The sequence below is a fragment of the Cydia splendana genome, chromosome 21 (assembly GCF_910591565.1).
Source record: "Cydia splendana chromosome 21, ilCydSple1.2, whole genome shotgun sequence".
Taxonomy (NCBI): Eukaryota; Metazoa; Arthropoda; class Insecta; order Lepidoptera; family Tortricidae; genus Cydia; species Cydia splendana.
In genome coordinates, this window is record NC_085980.1 from 1,928,384 (window position 1) to 1,953,158 (window position 24,775).

The window sequence follows — 24,775 nt, forward strand, 5'->3', positions numbered from 1 at the left end:
GAATACAAGTGATGTCGCGATTAATATAAAAAAAAAAATTGATGTCGCGAATAATCATCGAGCACATAACTATAAAATAAATATTATACATGTGCCCGAATTTATATCACTCGCTCGGATTTTATACCGAAATCTTCTACATCGATATAAAATCCCAAGAACCAGCTTCGAGTTAGCACACGGTAATTTTTGCACATAACAGGTTGCTGAAATATGTTTACACTTTTTATTTAAACTAGATTATAATAAGCAAAAACGGAGGTAAGTATATAAAAAAAAACTATCTCAATTAGTTGCCATTATGTACACGGCACATCTTTAGCTAAATTTAGCACATGTTTACTGGAGTAGTACCTATTATCCATTCATTAATCTACACGCGTATCAATTCATCTTCTAATAAACTTCCATATAACAAGCGTAGGCGAAAACTTTCATTAAACGCCCACTTCAATGAAAAGGTCAAAGTTTACTATTTCCCTGAAAACGGGGAGAATTTTCTACGCGCCCCGTTTTTGGCGGGGAGGGAATCAGTACCCGGTCCGCCGCTGAGCGGCAAGCGCGTATCGCGCAACGCACATCGGCAACACACACAAAGGTTAAATTTTGTTAATTGATCTAAAAACACCTAAAAAGTCTGGCTGTCTGTAGAGGTCTTTAAAAAAAGCGAGCGTCGAGCGTCAATTGTTTTTAAATTTTGAAATTCGAACGCTCTACGTGACGGATTGATTTTTCCGTAGCGGTTTTGGAGTCCAATGCGGCATAATGTTATGGTTTTTCGATTTTTCCGATCGCAGGGGTTCAGAATTGCTGATGAAAGCGTTTTAAGCGAAGTGTAGAGGGTGTCTGGTTTAGGGTGGTTTTTAATACCCAAATGTCCCAGTTGATACGTTATGATGAGCGTTGCGGTGAAAATCGCAATTTGGAAAGTTACATTTGCAATTTATAATCATCTAAAAATAAATACCATTCAACAAATGTTCACTGCTACAAACACAATCACCAAGGAACAAAAAAAACAAAACGATTTTAAAGATCAATTTACTACTACATACCTACTCAATATCTAAAACATCAAGTCCTATTTTTCCAATTTCGAAAAAAAAAGGATCAATTGTTTTTTTTTTCGAATTTCCTAAAAGAATAATAATGCTTCTCTAAAATTATTTAATAAATCCATATTCTAAATAAATTGATATTATTGCATAAGCTGATACATAGTTATTATACTTACTAAATATAGGTAAGTACAAATTTAATTCGTGAAAGGATATGTACCCCGAAATGAGATGTTCAAATCCAATATGGCGGCAGTTCACTTAACGCGTTTCCCGCGCACTCATTTCCTGTTTCGTTACGTTGGTAACAAGAAACAGTTGTATTTACTAGTATTTTGGTAAAAAATACACCCTACATCCAATGTTCTACAGGAAGAACATAAATATTTTTATTTTGCTGTCAGACATTTTCATGTGATTGACTGAGAGTGATGTGCTGATGTCTTAAGTCATTAAACATAAAAAAAATAAGTTCAAATACGTTAAGTAAAAAAACCGGACAAGTGCGAGTCGGAGTCGCCCACCGAGGGTTCCGTACTTTTTAGTATTTGTTGTTATAGCGGCAACATAAATACATCATCTGTGAAAATTTCAACTGTCTAGCTATCAAGGCTCATGAGATACAGCCTGGTGACAGACAGACGAATGTGTTTTGGTTCTGTTTTCTGATCCCAAATAATTTGACAGAGTGGAGGAGCTGTATGGAACTGTTATTATAAATATCCCCCAAATACTTATAAATAAACTCAGTTTTGTATGTCAACATAATAATCGGACAAGCCAGACATAATAATCGGAATTTACCTATTTTGACCAATTTTCTTACTGGACTCTAACTTCTTGAATAAATAACTAAATACCTATTAAAGGACAACTTTTACACAAATAGACCTAGTCCCACAGTTACCTCAACAAAGCTAGTGTTGTGGGTTTTAGATGACAAAACATATAACATATAGTTTATATTAAAAACACACAGGTAAAAAAATATTTTTGATTTTAGCACATCCCTAGTTGTTTTCCTTTGAATCTTTCTCAGAATAATTCGTTGCAGAAATTCATATTACTCTTAAGGTGTTTTAAAAGAAAGCTGTTATTTTGCATTTTAAGACTTCGCTAAGCTTCATAAAAAATGAGTTTAATCTTTTCTGAAATATCAAAGTGAAAGTTCTCCTACATTAAAGTTATAATGAGGAACCGAGGTGAGTTTTTTGCTCACACTCAAAGAACTTTAAGCTTTTTATATGTACACGATAGCTAAAAAATAACTGCATTCCCGTTGCCAGGGAGGTTTTGGGATTATACTGAGCAACTTTTACTATGTGATCAACCCCGAAATCGCTACTGGTCCGAGAAAAAAAATTACACAAAAAATAAAATCGTTTAAGTTTGTGTCTCAAACATGAATTCTAGGAATTTATAGAACTCAAATAATGTGCAGCATGATTTAAGTTTTTGATCTAGATCTACATACCTTTAATTTTTTTATTTTTTAAACAGTTGTATTTTATATGCATGATGAAATAAAACAAGATATAATTGCTTGATTATTGTTGATACGAGTAGCTTGTGACTTTTGAAATTTTATTTTTAAACATTTTCCTTTAGTTCTAAGGTGCTTAATGAGAGAGTGAGACGCAATGTCATTGGACAAAGAAATTGGATAGGTGGAATACCACCCTGAGACCATATCCTATTTCCATGTTCTATTTCCCGTTTAACCTCCCAAGTCCCACTGTCCTTTAAAAGGACAAAATCGAATCGAAATTTAAACTATAATGGAATAAAAGAAGATGCCAAATTCAAAACTGCAAATATGACTCTGAATCTAAGGAGAATAGACAGGGTTGTTTTCAATAACAACTACGCTTAGTACGCTTCCTACGCTTCTTACTAGGCATTTGACGGTCAAGTGCCTCAGCGTAGGCTGTTTTAATGAATTATGTACTATATATAGTACCCAAGAGCAACTATAATAAGGCCAATAATGTCCGTAAATAGAATGTTTGGTCTTTGATTCCTTATCTGTTGGCATGTTCTGCGAAATTCGACAAAGCTATGAACATTTATGTAGGCGTATATTTCGCTTGCGTGGGTATGGGAATATTGCGATTTGCGTTCTCTGACGTTCAAAATATTCATTAAATTGTAGATTCGTATGTGAAAACGTGATATGAATGTTAGCCTAAAAATAAAATTATCTGAAAAACGTGACTAAAATTTTTAATATTTTTTGTGAAAATGTGCTTATTCGAATGGTATCTACCTTTTTCGGTTTAATGGAGCATGTTCGGAATATGTAGTTACATGTGCATTTCTATTAAATTAAAAAAAATCTTTTAGCCAGCCTGTTGATATGGCGTAAAAAATTTTTTTTTTTATTAAATTTTGAATTATGTTCTTCATATTTACAAATTAATAAAAAATAACCCCAATTTTATTTCAGCAATAACAAACGTAGCTAAAAACAAGACTGACGGGTCGACAATAAATAGATTATAAGCAAAACAATGAAGTTATTTACAAGATGCAAGCAAGTGAAAGGCTACGTATCATCATATCGGAATATTACATAATCGCAACGTGAAAGTCAGTGCAACGCCGACACTGGCCAGCGACACACGCGTCGAAAAAAAAATAAAAAAAAATAAAGTGACGTTCGGAAATTAAAAAGTAAAATAGTGAGTGGAAAACGCGGGAAAGTGAGGGAGTTTGCTGTACATCGTTATATTTAGTCTGTGCCGCCCGCCGACCAATGGCGGGGCGTGGACCGCCCCCGCGGGGGGTATGTCTGGTGCTACTCGCCCTGTATGCCGGTAAGTAATATTGCTAAACATTTGTATTTGTACTCGGTTTTTCGGGACATTGTAGATAGGGACTACAAAATATAATGAAGAATATTTTGGTTTAAATGTTCGTGAGTAATCACAGTCTCTACAATCTTATAGTCCCCTGCCTGCTATACGGCCACATCTCAAAATTTATTATTAGAAACTTTATTATTTTTAATTAAGATTTAATCTCCAATGATCATAAATTTGAGATGTGGCCGTATGGTAAAATAGGTACGGCTGCTATAGTCTCGTAAGAAACCAATTTTTGCGCTTTTGAATTTGGAACTTTCTTTTATTTCTGTAAGAGTTCATAACTCGAATTTTATTTGTACTTGTACAACTACGCGGGGACTTACGAGGATAGGTACAGCAGGCAGGGGATGTTATGTTCTTAAGAATCGAGTATTTTATTAGTTACCTAAGTTTTTTTGTACAGACTTGTCTATTACGTTTTATTTGGAAAGCCAATTTGTCAGTAGAAAAGGCGGATTTAATAAATGTAGGGGCGAAGGGTTGGACCCAAAAAAAATTTGAATTTTTCACCTTTTTCTACTGACAAATGTGTATAATCTAAACATGTCTAAACTAAGTGGTTTCCACATTGAGCCCTAGAAACTATACTTTACCAGTATGGCTTCAAAACTGTGCGTGTATAGCAGGGGTCCCTTTGTTTCCCATAAAGTTTTAAGTCATAATGTATTGTTTGTCAGATTATCATTAGTCATAAAACTGAAACCGTTACCTTTTCAGGATTTTCGTAAGGTTATCCTATAGATAGGTTAGGTTTGGTTTGTTTTATGGGAATCCCGAAAAGTGACGCGTATATCTGAACCAAATAAATTATGACTAACGAAAATGCGGGCAAACCATACATTATGACTTATGACTTAAAACTTTTTGGGAAACAACAACAACAAAGATGCAACCTGTATGACATTATAACAATATGTGTGTGTTACATATGAGTTACCTACATACCTACCTGAGGGCACATAGGTTAGCAAACATAATGGTACCCATGACTAGACTCTGATGCAAACTAAGGTCAGATGAGATTTATAATAACTAGCGATCCGCCCCGGCTTCGCACGGGTTAGCAAATTATACACCTAAACCTTCCTCAAGAATCACTCTATTGATAGGTGAAAACCGCATGAAAATCCGTTCAGTAGTTTTTGAGTTTATCGCGAACATACGAACACACAGACAAACGCGGCGGGGGACTTTGTTTTATAAGGTTTTGTAAGGTGTATCATTGGGTGAGATAAGATCTGCGTTCATGTATGTCAAATAGAGATGCACCATGCACCGGTTACTATCCGGTATCCGGCCTATCCGGCCATAATTTTTACATTCGCCCGGATGCCGGATAGTAGCCTACTATCCGGCCGGATAACCGGATAGTAAAATTGCTTGATTTCGCAGTAAACAAAATTGGAATAAGAAACAGTTATAAAGAAACGGTTAAAATCGTACTCGCTTATTATTATTATTAAAAAAAAATTAAACATTCCACTCGCACGCGCATTCATTTTGAACTAGAAATGAGTCCGCGCGAACGTTCACTACGAAACAGGTCAAAACCTGCATAATGCGCACCTGAAAAACCGAAATGTAGGTATATAGTTCCACCGGTCGAATATTCCGGCGGCCGGATACCGAATATTCGGCCGATGGTCAGGCCGAATATCCGGTCTCCGGTATCCGGCCAAACAACTATCCGTTGCATCTCTAATGTCAAATATGAAAGTTAGCCAATCTTGAACAAGCTCCAAATACAGGTCTATGGTCTTACGATCACAATGTTTACGTAATTTTCTTTGATGGGTGGTTTCAATTCAATGCAAGCGCTGGTTAGTTGGCCTAGCGGTAAGAGCGTGCGACTTTCAATCCGGAGATCGCGGGTTCAAAGCCCGGCTCATACCAATCGGAACTTATGTACGAAATATCAAAGGTTAGAAACAAACATAAATAGATTTAAAGTGCAATTAAAACGACATTTCATTAGCAAAGCATATTATTGTATCCGTGAATTTTTAAGTGAGAACTAGATGTTTTAGTTTAGTTTTAGTTAGTCTCTTATGTTGCTGTACCCTCGCAGGTTTCATGTTGAAACTGTACTTAGCCCTAAGATCCTTTGTACACATGAAATGCAATAAAATATATGAGTATGATCTGATGCCAAACTTAACCAAATAGCAAGTAGGATTAATGGCAAAACTTAGCAAGGTGAGCCAGTTATCTGAATGGTAGAAGAGCCGGCCGCAAAATTTCTAACCGACTTGATACCACGATGAAATGCACAATGGTTTCCCAGAAAAGTTATGCTAAGTCCGAATTCGATAGTCTGCCACGGCGGAACTTGCCGAAAGTACGAAAAAGAAGGCCACTTCCGGTGCGAAAAAAGGGGCTGATTTAACCCATCTGATACCGAGATAGTAGTTATGGCAGCAGTTAGAAATTTACATGTAGACACAGAAAAGCGAAGTCTGCCACTATTTTTTTTGCCGGAAGTGCTTGGCAGACGCTCTCAAAGGTGACCATCGGGACCCCTAAATTAACCCATCTGATACCACCATGAAACCAATGCCAGTCGGTAGGTATGAACTCTCATGTCAGGAATATATAAGTCTGCCAAGGCTTTTCCTGCCGAAACACCATGGCAGACGAGATTATGTAAGCAAGGTCGCCATCGGTTACCCTACACTAACCCATCTGATACCACCATGAAACCAATTCCATTCGGTAGGTATGAACCCCCATTTTAGGAATATATAAGTCTGCCAAGGTTTTTCCTGCCGAAACACCTTGGCAGACGAGATTATAAGCAAGATGACCATCGGTTACCGTACACTAACCCATCTGATACCGCCATGAAACCAATTCCAGTCGGTAGGTATGAACCCTCATTTCATGAATATATAAGTCTGCCAAGGCTTTTCCTGCCGAAACACCTTGGCAGACGAGATTATGTTAGCAAGGTGTACATCAGTTACCCTACATTAACCCATCTGATACCTCCATGAAACCAATTCCAGTCGGTAGGTATGAACCCTCATTTCGGATTTTTTTAAGTCTGCCAAGGCCTTTCCTGCCGAAACTCCTTGACAGACGAGATTATGTAAGCAACATCCGCATCCGTGGGACCGGTATACGTGATTACTGTAGGCTTATTTATTACTTTATGCTTTTACATATTTGTATATTATTATGTTATTAATGAAATATATTTATAATTTATTAAACCTATACCTAATACATTCGGAATTCATTACCTGCTTACGGCAGTAGTAGGGAGTAGTGGGTGAGTTCTGGCTCACTTAGCCAGGCCAACAGTCCCTCCCCCTTTTTTTCCCTTGTTGAGGCCCTGCAACCTTACCTTGAACCCAACCTAATGTCATTGTAGCTCGAATCTAACCTAATCTATTTTTATTGCTTTTAGAAAATATTCTAATAACAATTATCTACTTTTGCAAAGTTAAATGTTGAATTCTTTATTTCGCAAAATGGAATTTTAATGTGACTATAATGTATGTGCAATCTACTTAGAAACTGGGTTTAGAAATATAAAAACACACATTTTATATAGGATAATAAGTTTATTCAAGTAATATTCTGAACATATGAGATATAGTAACATCATTACTTATTCTGTGTACAGTGGAGAAAACATGCAAGTTGACATTTTTCGTTTTAAAATAAAGATAAACTAAACAGTATTTGCCACAAACCGATGTAAAAAAAACTTTGCAGTTGTTGATTACAATACCATATCTTAAGGCCCCAGTACACAATGGGCCATCGCCGGCCATTCCAAGGGACGCATTTATGCGTTAGAGGGAGCAAATGATATTGCTATCTCATTCTACCGCATGGCTGCGTCCCTTGGAGTGGCCGGCAATGGCCCATTGTGTACTGGGGCCTTTACAATTTCTCTCCATGAACATTTTATGATACCCAACCAACCTTCCGGTTTTCGCCCGAATGAATTAAAATATTCACCAACACCATTGACATCAATATAAATGGCTATCCGATGTCAGCCAGGTTTAAAATCCGGATCTAAATTGATAATTCGCGACAGAATTCGCGATCTGGGGTTAACCATGGATACTCATCTTAATTTCCGACAGCACATCATTGACACATGTAAAAGTGCTTCTAAAACCCTAGGCTTTATTATTAGGATGAGTTCTCAATTTAGAAATGTGAGAATAGCGGTAATATTGTACAACGCATATGTCCGTAGCAAACTCGAATTCGGTGCGATAGCGTGGGATCCCTACGAGTGCAAGTACATTGTCATGATCGAAAAGCTACAAAAAAAGTTCGCAAGATATCTGTACAGCAGGTCCTATGGCTATTACCCCTATCTATACCCCTCTCGTTTTGTCTCAGGGATGGTAGGTCTCCACTCTCTAGAACTGAGACGAAAACTACTTTTATTGGTACATTACCATGGAGTTGTACACAACAGAGTGAACAATTCATCCGTACTGGCACGAATGGGCCTGCATGTGCCAATACAGCGGACGGTGTCGGACGCCGTGAACGCGCTTCCGCCGCGGCGCCGCTGTCGCCTGTTCGCGTGGCTGCGCGCGCGCACCCGCCAGGCTGACAACGCGCCTACGCCCCGGGCACTGGCCCTTTTTAATGTGATGGCTACTGAGGGTCATGACGTTGATGTTTTCGCTGATCATGTTGGTGAATTTTGCAGAAAATGTCTCCATAGCTTAAATAGTATTTTATGTGATTAATTTATTTTATTGTTTTTTTTTTTTAGTTTAAGTGTCTCAATTTTGATTATTTATTGGCAATGACATGACATATTTTTTATTGTTGTAATTATTTAATTTTAATCTATAATGCTTATTCATTTTATCATTTAGCTGACATTGTTTCTTTATTTATTTTTCTTTCTTAGATATAGTTATAACATATAATGTAATATAATAGTCGTAAGTCTCATGTAAACGTTTTGGTGCTACACTGTAAGTTTATATTGAAATAAATAAATGAAATGAAATAATAAGCAATTTAAACAGGTGAACAGGTAGCTGAACAAACATTGGCATTTTGTTGGCTGCAAATACATTCGATTCCACGCCTATATTCATTTTACTCATATAGTGTTACACAGAACTCATTTGCTGTCAAGAATTACCGACAATTGTCGTGTTTCTTGTGACAATTGTCATTAGCTTCGCAAAATAAGTACTTAGTATTTGGCGATATAATGGAGTTTTTATTTTATTAACATGTTGGTGGCAAACAAGCACACCGCCCGTCTGATGGTAAGCGGTTACCGTAGCCTATGGAGGCCTGTAACGTCAGTACCAACTGTGATGTCGACAAGTGTCGCACCTGCCACCGTAGTGAAATAGAGGCCAGGCCCCAATTTCACATCGGTGACAGGTGCGACGAATTGTAAAATCACTATCGCTGACGTCACAGGCATCCATGGGCTACGATTACCACTTACCATCGGGCGGGCCGTATTCCTGTTTGCCACCATCATTGTATTATTTAAAAAAAACTTTATTATATCGGAAAAAACAGATATTTCTCCTGTGAAGTTTCTGACAATTGTCAAAGATCTAGAAGAATTGTAGGTAATTCTTGACAGGTAATGAGTTATATGTCGGAATTTCGTGACAATTGCAGTGTTTCTGTGACAATTGTCATAAACTTAGCAAGAGAAATATCTGTTTTTTTTCCGATATCATAAAGTTTTTTTTAATAATACAATGATGGTGGCAAACAGGAATACGGCCCGCCCGATGGTAAGCGGTAACCGTAGTTCATGGATGCCTGTGACGTCAGCAACAGTGATTTTACAATTCGTCGCACCTGTCACGTTGGTGAAACAGGGGCCAGGAGTTAAGTCAAAAGCTAGTAAACAGTAATCTCCTCCATAGTCCTCTCTAACTTTCAGGCAGTTTTATTAACTTCTTATGGTATCAATGTGGAGTATAAATAGTCTACTATACATATATCCCAAAAACTTTAACGTTTACGTTTTTAAATACAGGGTGACCTTAGCCATTGGACAAACCCTGAAATCCCACATAGGGTTACTTCTCAGAAATGCTCTAACGGTAATTTCTTTTTAATTAGAACAAAAGATAAAACATTAAATTATCAAACAAAAGTTAATTCCAATAATCGACAACAAAAAGAAACACACTGTATTAATCATTGGCAGTGCTTTTGACAATTTGTTTGAAAATGTGCGGCAATGATGACATTTGTCAAAAGTCAGAATCTTATTATTGTCATAAATAAAAAAGATAATCAAAACGGTCGAAGAAAGTTTTAATTAATTTAATTTAATTTAATAATTTAGTAATTAATAATTAATCTTATTTAAAGCTGCAACACGACTGATTAATTGACATGATTGTTCTCCCAGAAGGAGGTTCGTGGGGTGTTAGACTTTGGTACGGTCGTATATAGGGCGGTCTCGTGACTTCAGAAAATTCCGACTTTTGGCCTACCGCTTCCGGTCAGAAAAATGTTCGACGGCCCGGCCAAACGGTGGGAGGTAGGTGGGGGGTGCTCGACCAAATGTCATAGAGGGACCCTGGCAGTTTTTGACGCCGCCATTTTTTTTCAAAATGGCTGACTTTTTTTTTTAATTTTCCAAGTTTGTCCTAGCGCGCTGAAATTTTGGTCACGGAATCTCGGGGTCCTCTAGATTAGTATGGGAAAAAATTTTTTCGAAAAAATCCAAGATGGCGGAAAAAATGGCCCCTTTTATTTTGTATGGCAACTTTTAAACGGTGCGAGATAGGTGGGGGGTGCTCGACCAAATGTCATAGAGGGCCCCGAGACAAAATAAACTGCATTTAAAAATTTTCAAACGGGCCGACTTTTTTTATTTTATTTTTTCAAGTTGGTCCGAGCGCGCTGAGATTTGGCATGGCGAGAGATAGAAGCCTCTAGATTCCTATGAAAAAAAAAAATTTTGAAAAAAATCCAAGATGGCGGAAATAATGGTCATTTTAATTTTGTATGGCAACTTTTAAACGGTGCGAGGTAGGTGGGGGGTGCTCGACCAAATGTCATAGAGGGCCCCGAAACAAAGCAAACTGCATTTAAACAATTTCAAAATGGCCGACTTTTTTTTTAATTTTTCAAGTTGGTCCGAGTGCGCTGAGATTTGGCATGCGGCGAGCTAGGGGGCCCAGCATTACCATGTAAAAAAAAATTTTTGGAAAAATCCAAAATGGCGGGCGACAAGGGCAAAATTTAAATTTCCAAGTAGGTTAAGCGAGCCCGAAGGGCGAGCTTCAGGCCGGGAGGCCGAAGGCCGACCCCGCGTAGGGCCGTCAGGCCCGGAGCTTCACCCCGAATATCCAAGCGTGCCCCACCCCCAGTAATTTTGGGCGAGGCCGAAGGCCGAGCTGCGGGAATGACGAACAAAGCAAAATCCTATACAAAAAGTGTGTTAAGCGAGCCCGAAGGGCGAGCTTCAGGCCGGGAGGCCGAAGGCCGACCCCGGCGGAGGGCCGAAGGCCCGGAGCCTCCACCCCGACTCCCAAAACGCGAGGCCGAAGGCCGAGCTGCGTGAATGCAGTTCTCCCAAGCGTTCTACAAAGTCAACTGTCTTGATAAGCGAAGCCGGCGGGCCGAAGGCCCGACGGCGAAGCGTCGAGGCTCGCGAAGGCCGAAGGCCGAGCTCCGCGTAGGGCCGAAGGCCCGAAGCGTCACACGAGAGGGGGAAGTTGGCCTACGGCCTTCGGCCTTCGGCCCGCCGTTTCGCTTGTCTAAGACACTTTTCCTATTGGGTCGTGTTTAAGCTCCAACTTCCCGCTTAAGCCCCGAAGCAAAACCAACCCTCCCAACTGTTTTAATAAGCGAAGCGGCGGGCCGAAGGCCCGACGCTGAGCTTCGAAACCCAGCGAAGGACGAAGGCCGAGCTCCGCGTAGGGCCGAAGGCCCGGAGCGTCCCTTACGAGTTCCCAAGCACGCGAGGCCAGGCCGAGCTGCGGGAATGTAGTGCTTTCACGCGGATCTTTTCGTCCTAGCAAAAGTACAACTTTATTTCTTTTTCCCTTTGGAAAACAAACTACTACTACTACTACTACAACAAAAACAACAGCACCAACAACAAACTACAAGAAGACCGCGGGGCCCTCGGGCCCCGCGCACAGGGCAAAATCTAGTCATACTATTTATTACCTCAGGAGCTACTAACACATACAGGTTGCTCCAAAGTAAAACAATCGTAATTTGTTATGATACTTTGTATACTGGTTCTAAATACCATTGACGTGTAAAATTGTATTGATTTTATGAATAAATTATTGAATATTGAATATAAATACCCTAATGCATGGACACCCTGTATATCAACTTGAAAGAAAATGTTCAATATTTCTTTATAGTGCGACTCCTTAGCTCGATTTAGTATGGAGGTAGAGTCTGGCTAATAAAAGATGAACCTGCAAAAATGCGGTCCTGGTCTGACCCATCCTAAATCCTGTCCCATCCGGCAGAAAGCACGAAACTTGGCATGCAAACTTCAAACTTCAACATTTATTCAGCAAATAGGCCGCAGGGGCACTATTACACGCCGCTAAAGAAATTTTCACTTCAAAAAGTTTTGATATGTAATGTGAAACCAAGTCGGTTATTTTAATCAGTGCCAGGGGGTGTTAAAACAGTATCAATAAGATATCTTTAATTTGTAATTTTTAGCGAGTTTTAGCGGTGGGCAAAGTAATCCGGTGATTTGGCATCCATACCAACATTGCCCACCACCAAAAACGGATTAGGGTTGTCACTTTCATCTAATTTACCCAACTTCGCATGTAAAATAAGGTTATGTTTGTACACTAAAGTAAGTTTATAAATATATACTGTATTTAATTTGTCTTATTATCCTTTACTTAGATGTTTTATCCCGTTAACTAATGAAAAACACAGCAAAAATCATATTTTTGGCCATTAAACTATTGTAACAGATTTTCTCAAAAGTGACAACCCTAGCCTTTGTAAAATGCTTAGGCGAGCCTTATATGGAAATGAGCAAAAACGGGTAGGCAACATTGCCCAGCAAATTTATTTAAAAGTTTTTACACTTATCGCTAAGTTATTAACAGGGAATGGTAGGATTGCCCAAAACCAGTGATCCTTAGACATCATCATCATACGAGCTGTATTTGAATACCAAATTGACGTGGGCAATGTTGGCGAAAACTCCGGATATCTTTGCCCACCCTCTAAAACGCAAAAAAATGGGTAAAAACACGATAAAAATATTTTTTCTTCAAATAAACTGATGCGTTTGATCACAATGGACGTGCTGAGCAAAAAAAGTAATTAAGATTTGTTTTTTTTTTTGAGAAATTCGTGTTTTTTTTTAAATGCGGGCAAAGTTGGTGATAATGACCGGTACATACTCTTCGAAGGCCGCAAAAATATATGACATGCTCTTATGGTTCTACAAATAAGATCGTGTCAGATATTTTTGCGGCCTTCGTTGTGTGTTGTGTAACATAAATTGCAGGTGACTGTATATTAGGAATAATTATTTTATTTAGTTTCAACGAAAGTTTCAAGTTTAGTACGAAAATACTTCAGATATACAATATGCACAAAATGTAGACCTAATCGAAATAAAACATTGCTTTTTATAGTAAATTTTTTTTAAAAACATTCGATACATAGGTATACATAACAATAACCAGGCCACAGCGGTATTGGCCTGTAAGCTTTATCTCGGTCTCCAAAGCCGCAAAAACTCGCTAGTACTTCGTGCTGGTCTAGCCGTTATTTTTTCTTGAAGATTTTCAGAGAACAGCACGTACACGCATTATACATATAGACGGAACGAACGGCATAATCATAATCATTTATTCGTCGCAATCCATGGTATTACAGATCTAGGTACAAGACTTTCAGGTATTACTTATACGAATTACATAACGCTTCCTGTTAATAGGCAATATTTTAAGATAAAAGTTCTATAATATATTACAAGATTACAATTGTCATCAAAATTAATTGACGTACAGAAGTCAAATACGTTTTTAAAATGACGCAAAATGAAAATTAATCCCAATCAGTAAAGGATGAGTCTTTAAACTTTTTTCATTTTAAGCGAGTTTTGATTTGAAGGAACATAATACTTAAATTCGACTGTAATCGTATTGTTTTAAGATAGTTTACTGAGGTTTTCAACCATTATGACCCGTATATAACAGCAAATCAAATTTAAAGGAGACGCGAGCTGATATTTATGTACCCTATTTTTTGAAATACAATTTATCTACTGGTATACTTTCTCGTGTGCGTATATGATTTAATGTCAAATCAAGCTGTCATTTTTATTTGAAGAATTATACGTGTGCTCCGGTGCAGCCCCAGCGGGCATCTGACTTAAAGAAGAATTTTGAGTGATGTCGTCAATGTATGGAAATTGTTCGAAGGTTTACATTTGAGATTGAACTTCTGTGTTGTCTTTGTGAGTAAAAATATAAATCTTGAATTGTCTAGCTTTCAAAATCACACAATAATTGAAGTAAATAAATGAAGTACCGATCACATAAAAAGTAAAAAATTAAATTAAGTAAATAAAAACAGGAAGGTATCATAAAATGTTAATTAAGAGAAATTGTAAGAGATGGTATTATGCCAACCAACAACTGCAAAGTTTTTTAACATCGGTTTGTGGCAAATACTGTTTAGTTTATCTTTATTTTAAAACGAAAAATGTCAACTTGCATGTTTTCTCCACTGTACACAGAATAAGTAATGATAATCTATATCTCATATGTTCAGAATATTACTTGAATAAACTTATTATCCTATATAAAATGTGTGTTTTTATATTTCTAAACCCAGTTTCTAAGTAGATTGCACATACATTATAGTCACATTAAAATTCCATTTTGCGAAATAAAGAATTCAACATTTAACTTTGCAAAAGTAGATAATTGTTATTAGAATATTTTCTAAAGGCAATAAAAATAGATTAGGTTAGATTCGAGCTACAATGACATTAGGTTGGGTTCAAGGTAAGGTTGCAGGGCCTCAACAAGGGAAAAAAAGGGGGAGGGACTGTTGGCCTGGCTAAGTGAGCCAGAACTCACCCACTACTCCCTACTACTGCCGTAAGCAGGTAATGAATTCCGAATGTATTAGGTATAGGTTTAATAAATTATAAATATATTTCATTAATAACATAATAATATACAAATATGTAAAAGCATAAAGTAATAAATAAGTCTACAGTAATCACGTATACCGGTCCCACGGATGCGGATGTTGCTTACATAATCTCGTCTGTCAAGGAGTTTCGGCAGGAAAGGCCTTGGCAGACTTATATATTCATGAAATGAGGGTTCATACCTACCGACTGGAATTGGTTTCATGGCGGTATCAGATGGGTTAGTGTACGGTAACCGATGGTCATCTTGCTTATAATCTCGTCTGCCAAGGTGTTTCGGCAGGAAAAACCTTGGCAGACTTATATATTCCTAAAATGGGGGTTCATACCTACCGAATGGAATTGGTTTCATGGTGGTATCAGATGGGTTAGTGTAGGGTAACCGATGGCGACCTTGCTTACATAATCTCGTCTGCCATGGTGTTTCGGCAGGAAAAGCCTTGGCAGACTTATATATTCCTGACATGAGAGTTCATACCTACCGACTGGCATTGGTTTCATGGTGGTATCAGATGGGTTAATTTAGGGGTCCCGATGGTCACCTTTGAGAGCGTCTGCCAAGCACTTCCGGCAAAAAAAATAGTGGCAGACTTCGCTTTTCTGTGTCTACATGTAAATTTCTAACTGCTGCCATAACTACTATCTCGGTATCAGATGGGTTAAATCAGCCCCTTTTTTCGCACCGGAAGTGGCCTTCTTTTTCGTACTTTCGGCAAGTTCCGCCGTGGCAGACTATCGAATTCGGACTTAGCATAACTTTTCTGGGAAACCATTGTGCATTTCATCGTGGTATCAAGTCGGTTAAAAATTTTGCGGCCGGCTCTTCTACTAGAAGCTAATTTAACTTGCGGTGGAACTGGGACAGGCCAGATGCAAGGATTTCCACACGTCGTGATGTGTGTAACCTTAGTTCAACACTGGAACTATTTATTGTTTAGGTACCTATATGAAGTGAACTGCAAAGGATTTATGATTAATTTCATTCAGGGTTGTGTCAATCAGTTGGGGCAAGGGTACCTACATTAGATATACAATCGTAAATAACGGGTAAGAAGCTCTTCCGCCGGCGTGGTCAACTTTTATTTTCCTTGGTTGGAATAGTGCGATCAGAGTTTTGGGCCTCTAACCCTATATTTAAGGCAATATTTAAGTAGCGAGGTTAGGTGTAGTTGTCCATATGTTCATGTTTGCTGTGTTGTGTGGTGTACACTGTTGATTGACTACTTGTAAACCTTATTTTTAATTTATTATTTTTATGCTTTAAAACCTAGATGTCCTATGAGGGTCGGCAAACTTTTTTGAAGAAGAGCAATCCGCTGTTAGAAATCGCCAGTTTTCGGAGCCGCAAAGAGCTACAATTATTGTTTGTAATGGTTTAAAAACCCCGATGTACATTTTTTGTATGACTTGGTTACCTACATACATACCTCCGAAGAGCCACACGCGAGCCGCGGTGTGCCGACTCCTACTGTCCTAGGGTCCTAGATCACGAACGACCTGTGTCCAATGTCCAATTACTTACCCAATTCTGAGAACAGTTATCTTAGAATTCGCACTTGAGGTGCCCAAATCTTAAGTGACAGTTGTTTATTGACGATACGTGGATCGTCCGACTTTATGACTTGAAATGATGACGATGTGCATTGAACATGGCAATATTAATGAATGGTAAGAATATGCGCAGTTAATGTAAATAGAAACGATTAAATCTATTTACACAGTGTTAGCTAGACCCCGACTACGCTAAGTTGCACCGACTTGGCCGTGACAAATGCATTAAGTATATCTCATAGTAACGCTGCGCTATTTAGGTAGGTATACAATATACAGTAGGACCTCGATTATCTGAACAAATTGGGACCGAGACTAGTACGTCGTTCGGATAATCGTAATGTGGGTTTATTTGAGAAGAAATCAAACAAAAAAAGCACTTTGTTAAGTACGTCAAATAAATACAGTATAATAAAATTTGGGTAAACAAGGTACTTTTTGGCGTACAACGAGCCCTAAAATTGCGTGGACACATTATGAATGGAATTCGTTTATAAAGTGGCCCTGCAATCTTGCAGCTCGCTGTACATTGGCCCATCTATCACAAACGCGACTTCTGGGGAGTACCTATCCAATCCAAGCTGACAGAAATATCCAATCTAAAATTAAATAAATGTATGGAAATAGCCACGTCCTATTTCGAAGCCAATCATCTCGATTTATTCTTTCTTTCCGTTTGGCGTTTGCCGATGTACGATTGATTGTCATCAGGCCCCTGCGGATGCCGCGGCTATTGCGCAAAAAATGCACGTATAAAAGGCTTATAATCACTGTGTTAGACGAAGGTCACTGAGCAGGATATGGAACTTCCCATCAACAGCGTAAAACGCACGCTGCTTTAGGTACCTATCTACTTATATCAGAAACAAAATATATACCTACTCGTAAATATAAATCGGTTAAGGGGCGATTCTGTTTAGGACCTAAACAGAATTGCTAAGGGACGGAGTTATGCGACTTATATAGCTCCGTCCTTTAGCAATTCAGTTTAGGTCCTAAACAGAATCGCAATAAGGACATCGTGGTAAGGCCCCAGGTAACAGACAGATTAACTTTCACATTTATAATATTAGTCTCCACAGTTTTTTTATTATTATTTCGTTTGTTTTCGGTCGAGATTGCGGTCCAACGGTGCTTATTTCGTAGTATTTCTAGATGTCCCTTTTACTTAACGAAACCTTGACAGTTTCCCACATACTACGAAATAAAGAGGCAAACAAATGGATGATTCTCACGCACTCTAATTATTTACTCTAATTAGAACCCAAACATCTCTGTTTGCTGTTACTGTAATTACAATAGTGGGACCAATAAGCTTGTAAACTGACTGGAAATTTAATGGGAAGTGAACTTTTGAGTATAATTATAGAATAGAATATAATAGAAATCATTTATTCAGACAACACATCAATACTCATCATCAGTCTGGTGCGCTCGCTCGCCTACGTCGCACGTGTCCACCTATTAGCCTACGCAACTTGTCTTAGTAGCCAGTGTTTCTCAAAGTTTCATTTTGTATCCAAATATTTCTATCATGGAGTGTGCTTTGTGTGGTGACGATGTTACTGACGCTATTCGCTGTGGATCTTGCGAAAACAATATAGGATATTGCTGTGCTAACCAAACGGAGCAAGAATACAGAAAACTCAGCGCTAGTCGAAAAGCGGCGTGGAAGTGCCTAAAATGCAAAAAGACTACACCTACAACTTCAAAGGCAACTGACCTTGATTCGATTATGGCGAAGCTGAAACAAATGGAGGCTCACCTCGCGTGTCTCCCAGGTCTAGTGCATGACGTAAAAGACATAAAATTGGAGCTGACTGAGGTCAAAAATTCATGCGAGTCAAATAGTGCTAATTTGACTGAATGCAATTCGCGATTAGACGAAGTTGAGAAGAAAATACCTGATCTCGAAGCAAACAATGTCAAAATTAACTCACTTACCCAACAGATAGATCAGCTTAAGGGGGAAATCACAAATCGTGACCAATGGTACCGTCTAAACAATTTAGAAGTTAAAGGTGTCCCAATCAAGAATAATGAGAACCTTTTCACTATCATCGAGCGCATTGGCGAGACAGTTGGGTACCCGATACAAACCACCAATATTAATTACATATCCCGGATTCCCGTTCACAATTCTAAAGAAAAATCTATCATAGTTAGTTTCGTTAATCGTTATGTCAAAGAGAACTTCATTGCATCAGCGAGACAAAGGAAGACTATATCAGCGGAAGAACTCGGATTCAAGGATTGTCATAATAAGATCTTTGTGAATGATCATCTAACACCTGATTACAAAATGCTGCTAACGAAAACGAAAACCCAATTGAAATCTAAAAACTATAAATATGTGTGGGTGAAATTTGCGAAGATTCATGTACGCAAGGATGACAACTCGAAAGTTCACGTCATTAATAATGAAAGTGATTTAAACAAATTACTTTAATTTGTATCTTAGCTTACTTTTTGTCTCTATTCCAGTCCGCTACAGTTATGTCAATTTGTGCTATCAATTATTTTGGCCATGTATGCCAAAGTTTGAGCATCACTGATTGGCCCGGCCCGGCCGGACCAGCTGCTTATTGTTATCGGGTGCACGGCTTATCGCTATTCGCATTCCAGAATCGTCGCTCAGGGCATGCTCACTTAATTATATTTGTCTTTGTCCAGCATAGACCTTTTAAGTTATGCTTAATCACTCGCTCTTTCGCACTTACTATAAATCATTTATGTCTTCTTACGATTTCTACTTTGTGTTGCATTTATTTACAGTCCCAAATGAAGCTCTTTTACCGTATGCGCTTATTTTATTTTAGTCAATGTTTACCAGGCTCGATTAATTTGTTGATATTATGTTATTATACATATTGTAAATGCAAATGGCTTTAAATAATAACGGGGGAGGTAATTATCCTACAATTTATTACCAAAATGTGAGGGGACTCCGTTCCAAAACTTCTTTATTTTATCGTAACTTAAGCATTGCATCTTATGACATAATTTTACTAACAGAGACGTGGCTACTAGATGGAGTATTGGACACGGAGTTATTCGATGATCGATATGTCGTTTGGCGGCGAGACCGTGATCCCCTTTTAACTGGTCAAAATCGAGGAGGAGGCGTTATTATAGCTACTCGAAGGGAGTTGGCAGTCATTCCTCAACCTACCTACCATTCATCAGCGGAGGATCTATGGGTGACATTGACTATTAAGGGCCACCATAACACATCAATTAAACTGCACCTATGTGTTTTATATTTGTGTAAACAAAGTAATGGTAATACTTTCTCACAGCAATTATCGAATTTCCTTAATAGCCTAGGTGAAGCTGTATTACGTGGGTGTGATGACAAATACTTAATAATAGGCGATTTTAATATGAGCAATATTATATGGACTCGTCAGCATTCTACTTTGATGCCCTCGAACTATAAAACTAACGATGAGTGCAGTTTCATTGATGAGTTATACACCCTAAACCTAAGTCAATACAACGATGTCCGTAACCATTATGGTAAGTTATTAGACCTTGTTTTATCAAATGATGTAGTACATGTTAGTGAGTGTTTGGACCCTTTAGTACCGATAGATCCGTATCATAAAGCTATATTAGTTTCGATTCAATTTGCAAAAATAAGTAGTTTAAAGCCCGCTTCTCGCATAAAATATTTTTATAATAAAGGTGACTATATTTCCATTAACAATGAGTTGACCTTAATTAATTGGGAGGATGAATTCTCGCGACGCTCATTAGAAGAGTCGGTTAGCTTTTTTTATTCCACATTTAAAAAACTGCGTTTAAAATATATTCCTAGCAAAATATGTCATACTGATAGTTTTCCTAAGTGGTATTCGCCTGCGCTTAAAAAAGCTATCAAAGAGAAATCTAAATATCTAAGAAAATTTCGTATATATGGTAATATATCTGATCTAAACTCTTTTAATATTCAAAGGGACAGAGTCAAAAAACTTGAACAGTCATGTTTTGCAACATATGTTCGACGCCTTGAAAATAATATTGTTAAAGACCCGAAGCAGTTTTGGTCCTATATTAAATCGCGTTCTAAGACACATGGTGTACCGAGTTGTCTAAAGTATGATGAAAGATTGGTCAATACAGCCGCAGATATATGTGAGGCTTTCTCAAACTATTTCTACACAACATTTTCTGCGCCTAGTACTGACCAAGTGGTGCCGATCGACTCTGTGGCTAGTTCTATCTCGCATATAACTAATATAGAAGTTAACTCTGATGCTGTTGTAAAGTTATTGTTAAAATTGGATCCGTCAAAATCAGCTGGACCCGATGATATGCCGGCCCTATTTTTGATTAATTGCGCGAATACTATTGTGATTCCTATATCTCTACTATTTAAGCGCTCATTTGTTGAATGTAACGTCCCTTCGATATGGAAATCGGCCTACATTACACCCGTTCATAAGAAAGGCCCAAAAACAGAAGTAACAAATTATAGGCCAATCTCAAAACTTTGTATACTTGCTAAAGTACTTGAAAAACTAGTTCATACTCAAGTTTATGCGGCAATTAAAAATTATTTTAGTCCTTTCCAGCATGGTTTCCTGCGATGTAAGTCTACCGTTTCAAATTTAATACTCCTTAATGATTATGTGACTAAAGTCATGTCTGAAGGTAGTCAAGTAGATGTAGTATATACAGACTATAGTAAAGCGTTCGATAGAATTGACCATAAATTGCTAATCACTAAGTTAAATAATATGGGTATTCACGGTGATCTGTTGCGCTGGTTCACGTCTTATATTAATAACAGGTCGCAAGCTGTCGTCATTAACAACTATATGTCTGGCTGGGTAACTGTTCCCAGTGGCGTTCCGCAAGGATCGTTGCTGGGGCCTTTGCTTTTTAATATATTTGTAAATGACATCAGTGATTGTTTCCATTTTTCTAAATTGCTTTGTTTTGCTGACGACATGAAAATTTTTACCAAAGTAAATTCATTAGATGATTCTGCTCTTTTACAAGATGACCTTACGCGTCTCGTTGCATATTGTCAGACCAATAAATTAGACCTCAATGTATCTAAATGTTTTACATTAACCTTCACGAGACAACAAAATGCAATTCCAACTACATATAAGCTTAATAATCATGTGCTCAAAACTGTGTCATATATGAAGGACCTGGGAGTCACCCATGATTCAAAGCTATTATTTGACGCACATATAGATAATATAGTAACTAGTGCTACTAAGGTATTGGGATTTATAATGCGTAGCTCCTTACATTTTACCCAAATTAAAACCATTAAAGTTCTTTACTGTACATATGTAAGAAGCAAACTTGAATATGCGTCTCAAATTTGGAACCCATGTTATAATATTTATGTTAACAGAATTGAACGTATACAGAAAAAGTTTGTAAAATATCTCTGTTTTAAATTGAAAACTCCTTATAATTCGTCAAATTATGACAGTATCTGTAAAAAACATCATCTTGTTCCATTACATAAACGTCGACAGATTGCAGATATTACTTATATACTTAAAATTTTAAATGGTAACATTGATTGTCCTGAATTGCTCGCTAAGCTCTCCTTCAATATTCCATCTAGGTCTAAAAGATACTTCCCTCCCCTCTCAATACCATTTTCATCGCGAAATTATAGAAAGAATAGCTTTCTATTACGAGCTGGTAAAAGTCTAAATGAACTATCGAAAGAGCGTGATATTGACGTTTTTAATAGCAACATCACAACTATAAGACGTATTCTGACAGACAAATTATTTAAGTGAGCGAGTCGTATGCGATAGCATATTACTGTATCGATAGATGTATATTATTAATAAGTTTTGTTTTCCTAGTTCAGTATGTACCATAAAGAGTATTGCTTTGTATTGTAGAATAATATAATAAGTATACGTATTTTAGAATATTAGTGGTAACACGTTGTAAAATTTAGTGCTAACCACCATTTGTTTGTTAACCTGTTGCTATTGGCGGGAACCTATAATTGGCTTTCTGTTATCTATATACATATCTATTGTACAATTGATAGCTGTTGGTTCTCCGAATAATAAATAAATAAATAAATAAATAAATAAATAAATAAATAAATAAATACAAATAACACATCATATGTACAAGTACGCAAGGCAAAGATAAACAAAGCAGTGGAAATAGAGATGTGAAGCCGAAATGGTCTCCACTCAGCAATGCAGCGCTCACTTGCAGCTGGCACGACTAGCGTGGTCAATAGCGCTGGTTTTCTGTGGAGCCAGTGGAGTGTTCGGGACACGATGTGGGACATTATGTTGTTTAAACCTGAAATTAGTTGTCACCCCGCTTTTACGATTTTCACGGATTAATATATTAATAATCCAGCCTACATTGGTACGTCCCACTGCTGGACAAAGGCTTTCTCTCTTAATACGCGAGAGTAGGCCCCACGCTGGCTCAATGGCGGTTAGTACCTTTGTGTTTCTTCGCGGATGTATGCAGGTTTCCTCACGATGTTTTCCTTCAGCGATAAGCAAGTGGTAAATATCAAATACTTATGTAGTATTTCGTACATAAGTTCCGAAAAACTCATTGGTTTGAACCTCCGAGTCTTGAACCTCCGAGTCTTGAACCCACAATCTCCGCATTGAAAGTCGGACGTCAGATCCACTCGACCACCATTGCTATTTTAAATATTGTCAATTGCTGTATATGTTACTTATTGTTTAGTACACAGTAACAGTACGGATATGATGGTCGTTCTTGTCTACGTGACAGCGTGATTAAACGGTGTCCGTCACTTTCTATCCCACGGTGTTAAAAAGTGACAGTTATTTTATCACGTGGATTAAGCCATCCATACTACGGCGACTGGTTTTGATACGATCATGACCAAATAAATTGTTAAACCATAACAAATTATTGAATCTGAATTGGTCTTTCGAGTGGAACGTTGTGGGTTTTCGTAAGACACGTACTATAATTATGTTTGTTTTATTCGGGGCTTTAGGATTTCAAAACTTACTCACATAAACAAATAATTAATTTAGAATCGCCATCGGCCAAGGTTCTAATGATAAACGAAGTTTTTTCCTAGTTAACAGCATTTTCTATAAGTAAAAATCACAATCAAATGTCTTAAAAGAGGGACACTTTTAGATAAAAAGCGGCAACTTGTAATGGGTTAGCAAAAAACCGGTAAAGGTCATCGCACACGGATGCGTCACTCACTAGGTCGTCGGTGCGAATAAAAAAATCCCTATGTGTGTTTTTACGATTTTTTGCATATTTGAATTCCTTTTTCAATTTCCCGTCGACCCACATAAATATTTTTGTTATATCTTTATTAGTTTTGAAAATAACGATTCCGCTATGTGAACACAGAACAACATTTGTAAAAAAAAAACAGAACAGAACCAAAAAAATTCGCTATGTGGTTTTTTAGCACATCACGAAATTGAATGCCTTGTTTTCCGTCGAGGGTGATGGCGATAATGTTGCACATGGCGATTTATTGTAGAATGGATTACCCGACATAGACCCTAAAATCAGCTATGTATCATCTCTCGTACTATGTTACTTTGGCAACAAATCGCTATGTGTACAAACTTCACACATGACGATTTTAATGAACCAAATTTAAGTCGCTATGTAATATTGTAAAAAATTACGAAAAAAACTGTTTATTTTCTTCATGAGTATCATGTAAAAATCATTGATACAGGTGCAACAAATATATTACAAACAGGAAAATAAACAGTTATTTTTTACTCCTGAAAAGTAGCTTAAAAATACATGGCGATTATTTTATTCGCACCGACGATATGTTCTCGGGTAGTTATTATTATTACTAACACTAACAAACAATGTACTTTCATAATTTTTTTCTTCTATTATTCCAACTATCACTCATGACATACAAATGCGTACTTGATCTCCCGCGGTACAGGCCTAACCTATAAGTGCCCCCTGGAAATTCGGTACTATTTAACCCATGCTATGCACCCACCCGATGTCACAACAATTTATGTATTGTACTGCCTGTTTTGTGTGCAATAAACTTATTTTTATCTTTTATCATTTCAAAATGTTGTTTGTTTGTAAGATACATAGAGCGAGTAAAATCGTTTTTATACAAACAATTTTCTTCAAACTTCTATATCAGTCGAATTTCT

The 24,775-nt window shown here is 37.6% G+C and overlaps 1 protein-coding gene across 1 annotated transcript in view; it reads left to right on the plus strand.

Annotated features, from left to right (window-relative positions):
* The first annotated feature begins 456 nt into the window (after positions 1-456).
* LOC134801107 (protein Skeletor, isoforms B/C) overlaps positions 457-24,775 on the plus strand; it is a 60,687-nt gene continuing 36,368 nt past the window's right edge. Inside the window, exons 1-2 of the mRNA XM_063773635.1 lie at positions 457-598; positions 3,505-3,874. Of these exons, the coding sequence (XP_063629705.1) occupies positions 3,814-3,874 (61 nt within the window). The 5' untranslated portion in view covers positions 457-598; positions 3,505-3,813. The remainder of the gene's footprint in view (positions 599-3,504; positions 3,875-24,775) is intronic.